Here is a 17,156-nt window from a genome sequence, read left to right as displayed (position 1 = left end):
TTCATCAAATGGCCATCTTCAGTAAGCACCTTATTCTGCTCTTGGGCACCAATAGTGGAACAAACAAATACAATAAACAACCTGGAGTTCAGTTCGGTTCAAAGCCCATTAGCAGCTTATCACTGTATTGAAAGATGATATGATCTTGTCAGGCAACAGGCAAAATCATATTCAGCTTTTAAAAAATATCATCATCTGCCACTGATGAAATAACACTTATACAATGTTGGAGTGATATGACTAAGGTATGGCCCGCAGCAATCCTCCCACTATCAAAACATGCCTCCATTTGCCAATTGCATTTCCCTATAATCATTGTCATCTGAAGTCATACCGCTAACATTAATCTTACACAGAAATAGCCTGGTCTACATTTAGTGTAGTATTCAGGTTTCAGGCAGAACATTTAGAATAGAGTATGTGGACCAGCGGTGTTCTATTTTAGACTGAAAAGACCCTAGTAGAGTTTGAAAAGCTCATTAATTTTAAAAATGTGCTGCATCACAAATATAAAAGTGGACAATATAGAATATTTAGGTTGCAACTTCTAAATATGCTCATATTACATAATCAGGGAATTATGGTTTCATGCACATCATGATATACAGTAAGTGATATAATCCTGCTGATGTCAGCAAACTAATCACACAGGAAGACACGCAAACCAATGAAGATCTGTATTAACATGCATGTCAATGCAGCATGGATATGGATTAATATGGATTTAGAATAATAGCAGAAAAACAATTTTAACTCATTATCTGTACTTGAGTGAGCTGGAGTAGAGACATGGTCAATACAGAAGCACATTTTAACATACAGCTAAAGGTGAATTCAAAATCTAATATTAGTGTAGGACAGGAAACCAAACTGTTATCTTTGCATTACAATCAACTTTAATACAGTTACAGCGCTGTAAAAATAATTTTAATATATCTCCTTGGCTTTTGGGAACATTGCTTTTGTTGTCATCACTCTCACCAATAAAATCAATCAAAAGTCTTGAAATGTTTTAGTGGTGTATACACATGTGAGTTAACTACAGTGGTCCAGGCTGATTCTAGAAGTTCCCCTTTTCATGTGATAGTCAATTTAAACCACTGTCTTAACCCTTTAAGCTTCAGTCAGTTCCAGCCGTTTTCAGTACAAAAAAAATCGCTAATATTCTATTTTTAAATAAAAAAAAATTACGAAAAATACAGGGAATATTGGACGCGCATCGCGAGGTGCATTTCCTTGAAAACGACCGATTCGTGGATTTTATACCGACTTCAGGACATGTTTTGGAAAAAATAGTTTACTGGCTTGTGTTGTCTGGATGCGAAAGGTTGAATTATGGCCGTTTTTTGTGGAATCTTTTTTTCTGTGTGTAATAATGAACCCGGAAATGTGAGTCGCGCTGTGTGCGTTGAAGCCGTGTATAGAGAACGGACGGATGAATATTTGTTTTTGTCGGACAAATGTGTTTTTCTCACCCGCTGTGGTAATCGCATCTGAAAGTGGTTTATACCAGCGGATTCATGAGAATCTAAGCTTTCCATCGACGTATAGTGTTTGTATAATCGGGTTTGCAGCCGTCGGACATTCTTGAAATTCCTATGCAAATTAGTAGGTGTACCGCCGGCGGTACACCTACGACGCACTGAAGCGTAAAGGGTTAAGCAAAACATCAGTCAGACGATCCCATCAACAAGGAGACCCTACCCTAACAGTCTTCAACAGATCAGAGTGTTGGAAGACCAGACAGAAAACTGAACCACTAAAGGTTACAAGCCTGAAATTCTCAAACTGAACATGGACTCTGATCAGTAAGCCAGAACTACAACAAGAAAAGCCCTCAGAGAGCACAGTACTCCGCCAAGGCTGCTCAGTCGACATATAAGTCCACGGTGGTCGATTTGTAGTAAAATCGCAATCAGGCGATCATCAGCAAGCAGCTGATGTAGTGTTCACTTGTTGTCAAAGTTACAGTGACACTGTGCCGCTATCTCACAATGATACAGAAATCCTTAACAAATCCGTGCATCCAGACTACAAGCCGCATCACTGCCAAATTCTAATGAGATGGTCCCAGGGTTCTCACCAGCGCATTTCAGCGTAACGGCCCGTTACACTGTCATAACGGCCCGTTACACTGTCTAATGGCCCGTTACACTCAGTTTAAAAGATTACGCTGTGATTAGGGCCGCTATGCCAGCGCATTTCAAAGATTACGCTGTTGTTATGAGAGTGTGTGGCTCCGTCATGAGAGAGGGAGAGAGAGCAGCGTGTGTGTGTGGGAGAGAGGGGGAGAACGAGATGTCCAAGCTACCTTGAATGCAGCCCGTGACGGCAGTCGGTAGAGGTGGAGAGGTGTGTAGTTGCTGGGTTGGCGGAACTGTGCAGTTCAGCCACTGTTGATAGACAATAAAGACTGCAGTGTTCTTCGATACGGCTGGGCTCCTGTGTCTTTGCCTCTACGGCTGCTGAGGAAGTGAAGGGGGTTAACCCCGGGCTTCCTGACCACGGGCTGAACAGGAAGGGTTAACACTGTGATTAGGGCCGCTGCGCTGTCATTTTGACAGATAACGCCATGTGCGTTTGTTTTAAATCGACTGGGTGCCTATCTAGGGTAATTTATGTCTCCCCACCTCAGCCGTACTTTCCTGTCGATTGACCCGTTCCCGTCTATTGCGCATGCGCACATGCGCGTTCCCATTTATTGCGCGTGCGTGCAGGAGGACCTGCCGTTACGCTGAAAAAAAATCCTAGCGAGAACCCTGGGTCCTTGTGTCATTTCTGACCTTCCCTGAAAATTTTATCCAAATCTGTTAGTCTGTTTTTGAGTAATGTTGTGCACAGACAAATGGACAGATTCATAAATAAACAGAAGGACAAATGTACGCCAATCGCCACATAACTCTGCAGCGTTCTTTGGCGAAGTAAATATAAACGAATGGGGAAAATGAATAAAATGAATTTGTGTTCTTACACTCATTCATGTAAACTCATTTTACATGTGCACTGCCTATGTCAGATTCAAAAAACCCAAGGGCAGTGGGTAAACTGCCCGACAAGACAACAATGAGTTCTGTGCATTAAAATGCACTGTTATATTCTGTGTAGTGCACCATAGAGAACGACAGCTAATGATGCACCTCTGAAGTCTAAAGACTTGACAACATCTACATTATTTCTGAAACTGACATAAAAAAGCCCAATATGCTACACACACAATATAGCACTGTGAAAGCTAGGGAGAAAGGACAGACGACCTGTACTTTACTCTAAGTGCGACCAGTGAACTGATCCATAATGGTTTTGAGGCTTTTCTGATCACAACACCCACTATCATTCAACATATTCCTTACATTATCGTTTCAGTTTCAACAGTGGGTTCCCGGAATTTTACTATCAATAACACCACACGGGTCATAAAAGATCATTATGATCACGATGGGAAGCTGTGACTGGTTGGCGATCAACACAATCTCCCACAGAAATATGTATCCTGAAATTAACATTATAATACAAGGCATGTTCCCTGTGTAAATAACACACAGTGTGTCCATAATTACTAACATTCCAGTATGGTAAAAGCCACCCATCAAACAAATGTTCAGGTCCAAAATTGTATTCATCTACATGTGAGGACATTGCTCCTGATTTTTTAAATTTTAGTAATAGAAGGCATACAAGAATGAAGTACAAGCTGCTCACCAAAACAGCACAGTGTCATCATAGAACACTGGACAAGATATCAAAATCACAAAGGAGCTCTGCACCTGAGCATCTAAGAACTTGTTAAACTAATAGCAATGCTAAAAAAGAATGCTTTGTCAGTGTTGGTCCCTTCAGGTCACAGCTATGATAAGCAAAAAGGGGGATGCCACTGCATAATGGACAGTTCTGGCCTCCACACTGTCTATTAATTCTTAATAATGGACAGCTTGCGAGGCACTGCCATGCTTACACCATTTCAGCTGGCCAAAGAAATTCAAATTCCTCTCCAGTGAAAACAACCTAACAAACCTAAGGAACCAATACTGTCAACTCGCAGGGAGAAGGTTTCTGTATTATTATTCATCTTCATAATCAGTTTCTGATTTGAACATATAGCGCTAAAATACCTCAATACGACAACTATATTTGTATCGCTTAAATACGTTTTACCATGTTTCAGCTGAGTTGTGTGTTTGCTAATGGCCTTGAACTGTAATGAGTGGAGAGGTGTAAGTGAGAGACAGACCAGGACAAGGTAGATTCTCAGATTCAAGCAAAAGCAACTGTCTCGAGTGGCATTTAAATGATTTTAAGATATGAAGAGATCACTTTCATGAAAAAAAAATCTAAATATGCAACTTTAATGTATAGAGATGAGGTTTTTAAGCATAAAATAAACACCAAGACCATTCATTTAAATTTTCAAGCATTTACAATCAATTAATGGACATCCTGCAGCTAATCAGAACCAAGTATTCCCCCAGACAATTGTATAACAAGATTTCTGTTCCTCTCAGACAATCAATCGCCCGAGGCAGCAGAACTGACTGATTGGTCTGAAGTGCATTTATTTTACTACAAGACACTGGCTTGAATCCAACCTGAAAATTCAGCAATAAGTTATTTACTTCCCCCTTCTCTTACTTTTTGTTACTGTTAGTTGTGCACTAACAATAAAACCTAATTCAAATTAAAGGAAGACTAGAATTACTACCTTGCAGTTGTGTGCCATTCACAAGCTAATCAAGGGGCAGTCTACATTCAAGTCTGACCAGACTTTAAACAGATTTAGTACAAGGTATGACATGGATGTTGCTGCAAAGAGACTACAAATTCTAATATGTGTATGGCATCATTCATTCAGCTCTTGGAGACGTGCTGCTGTGCTGAGCAGTGCTGAACGTGCGTCTGGAGTAATGTTTAGCAAACCAACCAGAGCTAGCAAGAAGCAAAAAACTTTACACAGTTTTTTCCAAACAAACCGTGTAAGTTGTGTGACTTTGTTGGATGCAAACAATGTTAGACTTTTTAGCTAAATGATGACAAGGTAAAACGTGGCAATATATCAATATGTTAAGCTAGTTAACAATAATTCAAATGTGGTTGCCTCTGTTACATTACTAGCTAATTAGTTTATTCTTGGAATAAACCCAGTCCTCTTTCATTTCTGGGCAGAAGATGTGCTCACAATTGCTCTCCGTGTATTTAAGACTTTTGGTCCCAAAAGAGGAGAGTCAGGGAGGAGAAAAAAGAATAGGCTATCTATGGTATAAAAGTGTTTAAATTTACAGCTATTTTTTACTCCTTCTCTTTCTAATTCTATCTCAGAATTTTGATTTTCAGATTTTTTTTAATGATTATTTCCATAACAAAGAGCAGAGTCAGGCAGGAGATGGACCAGAGGCGGCGGCCAGCAGTAATGTTGACCATGCAGGGTCTGCAGAGGTGAAAAAAAATATATAAGTGGCTGAGAAAAAAAATGTATCTATGGGTTAAAGTGATTTTGAGGTTAAATTCTACTGCAATTTTTACTCTTCCTAATGCTATTTCAGAATTTTACTTACCACATTTTTTATGTTTATTGCCATAACAGAAAGAGCAGAGTCAGGGAGGAGATGGATCAGAGGCCAGCAGCAGGGACAAGGATGTAGGGTCTTTACAGGTAAGGAGAGACTATAACTTCCTGAAAATAAGATATCTATTGCAGGGAGAAACCAGGCAGTACTGATCATTTCATGTTCAGTGTTTGGCACCTTTGGCTACTCGTTCAGTAGATGTTCAAGGGACATTGTTGTCAACTCAACTAGAGTTTGGCCACTAAAACTTTAGATTTTATAGTTTAAAGTTTTATACTTTATAGTTTAAAGAACTAGCCTAGTTGGTCCCCTGGTATTGTACTGTGGCTGTTAGGGATTATGTGGTTCTTTAGCCACTAAGGACGGTGCAATTAAATGTAAGAGAATGATAAATCGCTCTGAAAAATTTGTTCCCCTCACTTCTGAGATGGTGGTTACGCCCATGCCTGTCTTTATTCCAATAAAACATAAATCATCATGGTAACATATCAATTTAAACTGGCTTATTAGAAAACTATATGGGAAAAATACAGGAAAGAAAAAATAAACCAGCAGTCAGTTGGTGAGTCCATGCTTTGTGCGTACATTAGGCTACTGTGACACCATGGCACCGTTTCAAACTTGATCGATTACACTGGTCTGGAGAAGCCACAAATGGAAAAGCAGTAGCACTAGAGATGGCATCATGGCTTCAAAAAGGAAGTTCAGGAGTGGGCTGAATATTTGCTGTCAATCATGTGCATGTGTGTTTTAACCCAATTACAAGCTGTGCATGTGATTTGGTAGTTGCCCTGTGCATGTTTTGGGGCCACAAAAAAAATCTTGCTTAGGGCCACCAAAGTCCTAGGGCCGGCCCTGCATGTACTTCACACACATCTTCAATCTGACAGGATTATCATCACAGTTTCAAGGTGGGAACTCAAGATCAATCAATCAGTTCATCATTGTGGATATTTGAGTCAATTTTAAAGAACCTGCCTCAAGACATTTCTGAAGATATTGGACAGACAGACAACCTGAAAACATAATACCTCCGTTCACGACTGTCACTAGTGCGGACCCATGAAAATCAATACCCCTTCAGGCAGAAATAAAGTGTCGTACCACCTAGAAAACTGCAAGTACTGACCTCTGTTTTCATCAAGTGTAGGCCTATTGTAGATCTATTGAACAATCAGTTTCTTCCTCACAGCATCCAACACCACACAGACCAAAGGAGCAATAGCAAGGCAGAATGTAGTCACCATTTACCCAAACCTGTGCTGAACTGCTCGTCTAGAAATGAGCCTTGTCTGGGTGTGACAAGGTAACGGCACTTAGACGTGTACGAAGTGGACGATGTACACTAGGGTCAGTAAGGTGTATTTGTAAGTGCGTATGGTTGTTGAAAACTGATGGAAATGACTCATGAAGAACCACATTTCAGGTTTTAACACTGAGACATCCCTTCCAAAAGCCCTTTTTGAAAGTAAAAGTTTGATTTGAAGTTATTCGAAGTCTCTAAAATATAAAAGTCACATTGGTTTTATGGATTTCCGTTGCAATTACTATACATTTCTTTACATCTGCTCTATTATTTTAAGGAACAATACATTTTGTTCAAATGTAAAATAAATAAACAAACAAACAGGTAGGAGATGGACAAGCAGTTGAAGTGTACATAACTGTCCCACATGTCAAATCGTTTCAACTTATATGGCAAGACTCAACAAATGCGGTTTACATTTGGTGCGTCTTTTGCTGCACTGACGAAGATAAATATGTTGGAAGTGATTTTCCTGGCTCTTCACTGCCACTACCATCTGTCATTATGAGAAAGGGGGAACAGAGTCCACCCTGTTTGGTGCCAGAAAGCAATTCGGCACATTTCCTATCAAACCTGAACGCTGACCCACAATGTCAAATGCTGCCCAGAAGTTGAAAGAGGAACAGTTTGGGAAAAGACTATACAAGGTAATTCCTCTAAGGTCGCAAAATTATTATAGATATGACTATATTTATGACAGTCGCATATAAGCAAATATATGAAACCTTTAATATTAGCTCTTTTATTAAGAGTGAAGCTGAGTGACACTGTACTGGGCAAAGGCCATGCATGCTCGAGCCTGCCAGATTTTTGTTACTCTTGATCTCTGAATCTACTTGAGGCGACATTTGCTTATTAAATACACAAATCAGACACCCCCGTAGAGCAGGTCCAGTGCCCCCAATGGAACACAGTCTGCTGTAAAGGCTGGACAAGACTTACAAAAGCCTCTGTCAGAACCAGGTGTCAAGATGATCAGCTTGACCGATGGGATTGTGACACCAGCAAATTATCACATTTTGGACCAGCACAATGAAAAAGACCATCATATAAGAATAACAACTGCAAATATTTCCCCCCAAAAAAATAACAGATAATGAAAGTCTGGCCAGAACAGTAGATCAGCAGCTCACATGATACAAGCGGTTTTATTCACATGAATAATCTTAAACATAGGCCCAATTTCTAGAGGCAATTTCAGTATCTCAGACAAAAACTTTGTAACTGTGTCTAGTTCATTTGTTGATACAGTGTTTGCTGTTTGGATATAAGCTTGGACCCAAACCGTTTCCTAACAAAGCTATTCCAATGAAATCGCCTATTAAAGAGGCTCAATTTACCTCTATATTTCAACTAGGGCTGGGAGATATGGCCAAAAAATAAAATCTCGATTTTTTTAGTCATCTTGGACGATTACAATTTTAATCGATTTTTGTTGTTTCTTTGCGGTCTGTTTGCTATGGCTAGTGCTAGCCATGCCTAGGGTTGCCACCTTTCAGAAACAAAAATAAAGGACACCCACCACGGCTCCTCGGGGCCACAGTTCAGTAAAATTGAAAAGACATTCACAGATTCAGACTTCCGGCATCAATAACTCATTAGACATACATTGTCAAAACATAAACTATGCCTCTTTCCCATCGTTGTAAGGCAGACAATGTGCTACAAGCCCAGTTTTATCAAAGTAGCTGTCTATCAAGCTGCAGGAATTAACACTGGTGTCAACTGGAGCCAGTTGAAGGCTGCAGTGATTCTGGTGACAGGACTGTGTATCAGAGTGAGGTTATTGAATATTTGTGTCTCTCTTCGCTGTTGTAGCAGTTTTGCAATTTGCAGGCGGTCCCTGTTCACAGCCGGCTGCTCATAGACACCAATGTTATTTCTGCAACTTGAAAGACAGCTACTTTTGATAAAACTGGGCTTGTAGCACAACATCTGCCTTACAACGATGGGAAAGAGGCATTGTTTAGGTTTTGACAACCTATATCTAATGTGCTATTGATGCTGCAACTCTGAATCTGTGAATATCTTTCCAACTTTAACAAACGTGGGGCCACAACCACCCAAGGAGTGGTATATTTAATTCTGAAAAAAGCATTTAGTCATACTTAAAGCTTTAAGTGCTTTATTAACACAAAACTAAGAGTTTGGTATTGTTTTATGATCACAGGTTCTGTCTAAAAAGATGTGGCATCATTTTAAACAGTGAAACCATACTAATAAAATGTAATGGCCAACCAGTGTGCAATACTGGATTCTGCAAAAACTGAATGCAGAAAGCTGGACAAAGAAATTCTCTACAGATATTTTTCCCATCTAAATCTTTTCTTAACACAATGAATGTAATAACTTATTTATGTGTGTATGAATGTATTTACTGATTTATTTATTTAGTACCATTAACATATCAGAGTTCTGAGTGAGTTTTTCTTTAGATAGGTAAAGGCCATTTATTGATCACATATAGGCTATTAAATAAATGATATTTAAAATACTATTAAACAACTTAGGCATTTATTGAGTCACTAAAATACTGTAGAATCTACGGCCACATTAGTCTGACTATAATCATCCTCTGGTAAATTCACAACCATGTACTGATGTCTCTTACCAAAGGGACTTCAGGAGATGATTAGATGATGATAAACTGTGACCTGCTGGTTGGGTTCTCTCTGTTCTCATGGTTCTTACATGTTGGTCTCCTGATGCTGCCTTACTTCAATTGGTCTATGAGCAACAGAAACCACAGTTTGCCCTGTACCTATTGCCAGGGTCCCAGTCTTCCCACTCACGCCTGTGCTTTTGAAAACGTTTTTGCTTCTTTGGACGTGGTGGAGTTTTGGGTGTAGACATTTTTAAACACGTGGGAGCAGCAGCGTCTGTAACCAGGAAATCCGCGGCAGAACCGGCAAACAGACCTGCTGAACCTCGCATCGGGTCCTCGCTACTTAGGTCTAAGGAAGATGAAACTGGCTGCCCTTAATATTTGTTTTATTTTGTTTATTATGCAGTTTTGATGCGTGTGTGACAGACGTGTATGGGACATTTATGAAAATACGGAACAATTAGCGTCCCGTATTGAATCAATACGGGACGCTACAATTAATTGTCAAATAAAGGACGTTCCGTATTTTAAGGAACGGGTGGCAACCCTATGCCGCACTCCCGTAGCTGCGGGCACTTTTCCCATTCTTTAGCATGCCTCTGCCAGAGGTGCTGAAAGAGGTTAGTTGTGCCGCTACTCTTCGTTTTCACAGTACTTTTGCAAACCTTGCACATGACTGTAGTTTGCTCTGTGTCAGTCTTGTCAAAGCCGAACCACTTCCATATAATCGATGTAACATGAGGCCCTTTTCTCGTGACCAACTCTTCGTCTGCTGCTCTGTCCGCCATGACGGGGATGTGAGTGTTTTGGCGGAAGGAGATGAGAGGCGGAAGCAAACGGCAGTGCACAAGTCGTGAAAGGCAGAAGAAGAATATATTTAAGCTCGCCTCGATTTTACGATTTCGCAAATTTTCAAATCGTCGGGTTTTAAAAATGCAAATTAATCGAATTAATTCGATTTATCGCCCAGCCCTAATTTCAACACATGCTGCTGAGTTTATTACTTAATCCTACAGAGCTGAATGGACATTCTGTTTTCTCTCTGTGCCTATTGTCAGCTCAATCTCAAAAAGCAATGAATGATTTTGGACAAAAAAATCCAGCATTAAATACACACTGACAAATTTGTCTGGTGTGGGAAGCAGTGTGATGAACACTGATTTCATATTCTATGTGGCTGAGTATAATGGTATGGTAACAATGAAAGCAACACAATTAGATAGTAAGTTTGACATTTGTTTACAAAATTGGTCATAGCTTTTGACCATTTGCCATTACCAGTCAATCAAATGAATGCATTTTGTTTAACTCTGTATTATAAAAGGATATAAAAACACCAAATGCAGCACTCCTAAATCATACTTTGTGTACAGGAGCTTACTAATGGGCTAACACTGATTAATATTATCTGTACTCTGGGTTGTATATGCACTGTGGCTTTGCAGCACCACTGCCTTTTACTTTCGGTTCAAAAAAAATTCAAGTATGATTTACTACCTGGCCTGATTGAAACTGCACACATGACAAAATGGAAAAACACATAGCCCTATGCCAACATGGGACAGAAGTGACTCGTATGAAACAGCAGCATGGTGGGCAAGAGGCAACAGACTGGCAAATAATTCAAAAGGTCACAGGGGCCATCTCTTCTACAGATGTGGAGATCTGTGTCCATAAACTACACAGGCTGTATAAAATCATCACATCTACTGAGACAGAACTGACAGCGCACAGAAAAGCAAATCTAACCTGTCAGTGAAATCGAGTTTGTCTGCTCAAGTATTATATGGTTTAGGAACAGAATACTATGCATCATTTTTAAGTGTACTGGATGAGCATTTCTTAAACTTGTCTTCCATTAAACCTTTTTATTTTTCCATTTTATCAGATTATATAATTAACATCTTAGTCACCTGATGTTTTAAACATCTAGGCAAACTTTAAAATACAAGTAAGAGTAAAACACACTACACACATTTTTTGTCTAAGTTTCTATAGTTTACAATTTACTTTGATTACTAAAGAAATACAACCAAAAACATAATGTAACCCATACAATGATAAATCTTGACTTTTGATAATATCTGCTTTAAATTGCACTTGGTGTGCGGTGAAATTGCCCAAGCCATTTCAAAAGCAAAACACGGACCAAGTAATCAAAAAACAATGAGGACAAGTTGCAGAAAAACTAACTTAGAGAATACATCAACTTTGACTCTCAAATGACCTCAAATTGAGACTCTCAGACAATCTTAGTTAAGCTTTGGTCAATAAAAAGATGTGATCTAAACCAACATTACCCTCAACTGTTTGATGGAGGAGTAATACAGCAACAGCTTTTCATCACAGTCAGAATGCTAACACAGCACAGTTTGTGCCGCTGCCGGTGTGCATGCTAGCTCTGATCTGACGTCAAAAAATAAGTTACTTTTGGCTCTGACTGGGTAGCCATGACAGAATCAATTAGATTAGCTCAGACTTCCGTGAAGCATTGAGCAGGTAGTGGACCATCATGGTATTGATCAAAGTGAAAGGGTTTCTTGTGAGGTTCGGGTAGAGAGGGCAGAAAGGGATTCACTTGAAGACACCAGCCCATCTACAGATCAACACTACAAACTCTTCTAAGAGAGGTCAGGAGCTGCACAATGCCCAAAACACACATGTTCAGACAGATATACCCTACAGCAGCACGCTATGTTAGCTTCAGTAGCATCTAAGATTGGAAATGATAGCCTCACATCTTACAGCGATTCGTGTGAGCCAGAGAAAGAAGAGAGAGGAGGCTGATGCTTCAGTGGCAAAAGCATCCATCTTCTGACATGCTCAATCACATAAATGCAAACATGCATAAGGACATACTTGCATGAACCCAGCACACCAATACACTCATGAAAACCGAAGCATATCGACAGAGGGTGATCAGATATTCACACACAGACACTGAGTAGCGCACCATGGCTCAGAGTAAGAGAATGTAAGGCAGGCGGTAAGCTCAGCATGACCAGCTAGCTTGTAGTGCAGACCCTCCGTGCTAAAATGGTAGATCCCAGATTTCTCCCCATGCAATCTGCCACCAGCAACCATGGAGGCAAAACAGGAAGAAGAGAGGAGAGGAGGGATGCAGGAACAGAGGAAATCTAGCAATTTCCTTTTCCTCCTCTACCCAAGATAAAGCACACACAAACGTAAAAAGGAACATAAACAGACATACACAGAGGAGACAGGAGGATGGTGGTGGTACTTACATGAGGACTCTGTGCCGAACATGGCTGGACCGGGAGCTGTGATGGAGAGAGAGGAGGAGGAGAAGGAGGAAGGAGAGGAGAGAGAAAGGGGAGGGTGAGAGAGAGAGAGAGGGGAGGTTGATGAGCAGGCAGCTACACAGCGGGGGTCATCAAAGCAACACAATGCAGCCAGCCGGCCGTCGCTGCCTCCCAGACGGCCAGATGCCCCAGCTCCGCTATCCGTTGCTGCTTTAAAAGCCCACCTCCGAAACGCACATACACGCTCAGCTAGTCCTGCCGCCAAAAAACAGGGGGCCTTTTGGAGAACTAAATCTAAAACTACATAAACACAGAATAAAAACAAGCAGAAATCCTTCACAGCAACGGCAAGCTGTGGTGAAATCCGGACATGGAGATGTGGTTGTGGCTAGCTACTGCATCTCTCCTCTCTCTGCAGTCTATATCCTCCTTGTCATCCTCTCCTCTCCGTCACTCTCTCACTTCTCATTCCACTGTAGGATTCACTAATGAGAGGAGAGAGGGAGAGTCTTTCCCGGAGAGATGCGAGAGAAAGGAGGGAGTGAAAAACTAAAAATCTGGTGAGGGGCTGCTGCCAGTGCTGCTGCAGCCACTGTAAGACAATAGCTATGCAAACAGGGAGTGACGTCAGGACAGAGGGGGAGAGAGAGAGAGCTGGAAAAAGACTGACAACTGCTGCTAGTTGGAGAGAGGGAGGCAGGCAAGGAGGAGGAAAGGGAAAGAAAGAAAGGGGAAAAGGAGGGAGAAACATGAGCGAATGGGAGAGGGCGATGGAGAAAGAGGGAGTGCAAGAGCAGAGACGGAAAGATGGACAGACAGCAGCAAAACGGGGGCATAGGAAGGGAGAAAGAGCTAGAAAAGGAGGCAAATGTGACACAGGAGGAGGTGGGGTGTAAAAAGACAGAAGCAAATTAAAGCAAAAGTGACAAAAGAGAGGGAAGAAAAGAAAAATAGACAGAGGGAGGGCAAGACAGAGAGGAGGGTGAAAAGATAAAGGGATACTAAAGGGGAGGAGAAAGGCAGCTGAGGCTGAAGGGGACACTGGAGAAAAAGAGTGGGAAGCAGGCCAATCAAAATAGCTTGTCTAGTTTGGAGCTAAAAAAAATCCAAGGATGCAGCAGGACACACACACACACACACACACACGGTCATCAGAGAGCCAGACAACAAATTTTCTACTGTAAACACACAATATCATCAATCAATCTGAAGTGATGGTTAAAAAACTGTCTCAAAAAATATGGAATCCATATCACATTGACTCATCTAGTCCTTGCTCTATGAAACCTTTTTCATTTTTACTCAATAGTCAACACCATACAGGTACACATTAAAAAAAGATTAGAAAGCATGTAAAGCACATATAGAAGAGCCAAAAAAAGTGTAACCTTCATATCCCTGACATTTAACACATAAGCAAAGGTACCAAAGCTACTGCAAAATATTTTAGACATATTCCTTGATTGAAAGACAAAGTATGCAATAATTTCTCCAGTAATTTATTCTTCTCCTCTATCTGCATTTTCCTGAAAGTGTACGTTTCCGACAGAATCCCAACAGAGACACACTGAGCCTGTTTTGAGCAGCTGAATAGGTACAGTAGTAAGTCTGTACAACAGCCTGCTAACCTAAATAAATAGATGGGCGGTCAGCCGGGCATTCTCGTGGCCCCACCGTGAATGGGGTGAAGCTTGCTAGCATGTGGATTAGCTCAGCTGCTGAACAGAGGAACGTGTACTGATGGAGGCCTCTGTTCTTTTGTGTCTCATACACCCTCCTCCTCCTCCTTCCACCATGTCTTTGTCCTTCAAGCACAAGCTTGAGACCCCTTCTCTTCTCCTGTTACACGGCAAAAAATTATTCTTTGACAGAGTAAGGAGTCAAAACTGTATTTCATAATAAACAAAACTCTTTTCTATTTTATATTTTGACAGCTTAAAGCAAACTATACTATACTGCAGATCAATTTGTAGAAATAATTACAAATGTATTATGTATTATATTCAATACATTGCATTTTTTGTCATACCAATAAAGTCATATTCCTTGTTCTTTGCTCTTACACACCATCTACATTTTTTCCTGTAAAAACTACTTGAACCAAGGAAACCGAATTACAAACAAATGGAATCATCTCATCCATTTATCACTGTATAAGATTAAAACATTTTGCAGCAGATTTGCTAAGACATCACCTAGGATTATGTCAATTACACAAGGGCTCTCTCTCAAATACCCCATTGAGAGGTATTCTCACATCTGTTATCACATTCCATATCCTCATTCCTAGGCTTCGTCCTACCTAGACCGGGCAAACACTACTGACATGGTGGAGCTGCGAATACTACAAGTCTCTTTCCCCTCACCATCCCATCCAGTATTTGACCATCTGAAAAAAAAAAAATCTCACATTTTTTGTCTTTTATGTTTCCTGACTGACATTATTGTTAATTGGGATGAGGGAAGTATCTGCTAAGAATGCAAATTTTAAACGAAATTAACCAATAATCTGCAGCGTTATCAATGAATCACTACTATTATTTAAGTACAGCAGACACCGATCCTGGAGCTGACGTTTTTTAAAACTATACATGATTTTCCCGTTAAACCTATATGCTTCTAGCGCCATTTGACCGGCTAGGAAAATTGTCCTGCCTTAGCAAGGTTTGCCTTGAAAGCTTGTGCTCTGGATGCAAGCCAATGACCACAACAGAAGTCTGTCATGATGCGCTGCTGCTAACTAAACCTTCACAATGTTCTGCTCACCAACACAGAACTGCTTGTAGTGCAAATGTTAACTGTCACTTTTAGTAAAGGTAAAAACACTGATCTGTTTTCTGTTTTAACCAACAGATGTCACTGATGAGCTTTCCAACTAATATATCTATTTCCACGACAACAGCAGTTTAAAGAACATCTGATGAAGTACAGCGGGTTGGGAGCAAACTTGAACTCAGCAGAGAGCCAAGCTATCAAAATGGAAACGCTGAATTCAGTGTACTTTGCTTTTGTGCCACTTTTTCACAATTTTGGCCCCTGATCAGCAACAGTATGATCTGAGAGGAGATCAGTAGCTCAGGAATGACTGCTATGGAGCTGCTATAATACTCACTGGGGTTAAGCAAGCTATACAGTATACACAGTCATGGAAAGAAGTATTAGACCACTCTTGTTTTCTTCAATTTCTTGTTCATTTCGATGCCTGGTATCAGTAAAGGTATATTACCATAAGAATACAATGAACACAACAAAAAATGTAGCTGATTACAAGATTTTTTTGTCCTATTTGACAAGCTTAAGATTAATTGTATTCCCAGGATATTTAAGAGTCCATTTCATGTCATAAGTAGCACTGAACATGCAAAGGCCTAGAGCGGTTTCCTGCTTACTTTCAAGCTATACTACAACTCAGAAGTTGTCAACTCTATGCCACAACATAATGCCTAAAACTAAAGAATTATGTGAAGCCACAAAGGCAGCCATCTTGGCACTGCTGGAAATTGGCATGAGTGAGAGAGAGGTAGCGAAAAAACAGAAGATCTCCAAGACAGCCGTTCATTAGACCAAGAAAAAAACAAGCCAAACATGCTACTACCAAGTTGCTAGCTGGTTGCGCTTGCCGGAGAGCCTTCCGATGCAAAAAAATAATCCTAGAGGAAACACCAAATCACCAGATCTAAAACAAATGGAAAACCTGTGGAAAATCAAACACAAAATGGACAAGCACAAAAACAAATTTGTTTGAATTTGTGCAACAGGAATGGGCTACTATGACAGTAGAAAAATGTCAGAAGCTGCTAGAGATCGTGCTAAGACGCATGACTACAGTCGTAAGAAACAATGGTTATGCTATTGTTGTGTGTAACTCCTGTGTGTATGTCACTAAAACAGACAGAAAAGAAAACATAGAATGCCTAAAAGCACTGCTTTTGGTAGTACAATGCCATAGCCATTGATGTAAGAACTTAAGTGATTTTGGTTATTATCAAGAAACCCATGGAAAAGGGCCAGACATCATCTCTTAAACTCTTATGAGCTATTTTTTTGACCATTATATTTGTCCAAACAAATGTACCTTTATTTGTGCTAGGCATCAAAAAGAAATTGAAGAAAACAAGGGTGGTCTAATAATTTCTCCATGACTATTTACATAGTTCCTTCCAGTGTGTTTCAAAATCCAGCTGAACCCTCATCAGGTTTTCTCATTACACGTAAATAAATCATTACACCAAACCGAAACACCAAAATTGTTGCTCTATGTTTGTTCTGGCACTTCAGTACCTGTCAATACAGCTTTCACCAAAAACACATGCAGTAAGAACCAGTGCTCAGAACTGTTTCAAATTATTTAATTCGGAAATTTGAAGTCAGAACAAACATCCACACATCATTTTGATAGTGGTCTTCTTCTGAAGTAATCTAAT

The 17,156-nt window shown here is 40.3% G+C and overlaps 1 protein-coding gene across 6 annotated transcripts in view; it reads right to left on the bottom strand.

Moving 5' to 3' along the window:
• Positions 1 to 17,156, bottom strand: part of LOC110961023 (suppressor of tumorigenicity 7 protein homolog) — a 69,391-nt gene that overhangs the window by 41,785 nt on the left and 10,450 nt on the right. The window contains exon 2 of one of the 6 annotated variants that reach the window (XM_051951903.1): positions 12,715 to 12,750. The exons of 1 other annotated variant lie outside the window; for it this stretch is intronic. In XM_051951903.1, coding sequence (XP_051807863.1) covers positions 12,715 to 12,736 — 22 coding nt within the window. In that variant the 5' untranslated portion in view covers positions 12,737 to 12,750. Of the gene's footprint in view, positions 1 to 12,714; positions 13,554 to 17,156 lie in introns of those variants that run through there. 4 more of the 6 variants (XM_051951904.1, XM_051951902.1, XM_051951906.1 and 1 more) reach the window with 4 other exon arrangements.

The sequence above is a fragment of the Acanthochromis polyacanthus genome, chromosome 8 (assembly GCF_021347895.1).
Source record: "Acanthochromis polyacanthus isolate Apoly-LR-REF ecotype Palm Island chromosome 8, KAUST_Apoly_ChrSc, whole genome shotgun sequence".
Classification (NCBI taxonomy): Eukaryota; Metazoa; Chordata; class Actinopteri; family Pomacentridae; genus Acanthochromis; species Acanthochromis polyacanthus.
The sequence above is the reverse complement of the archived record's forward strand: the minus strand, read 5'-3'. Positions and strand labels throughout refer to the sequence as shown.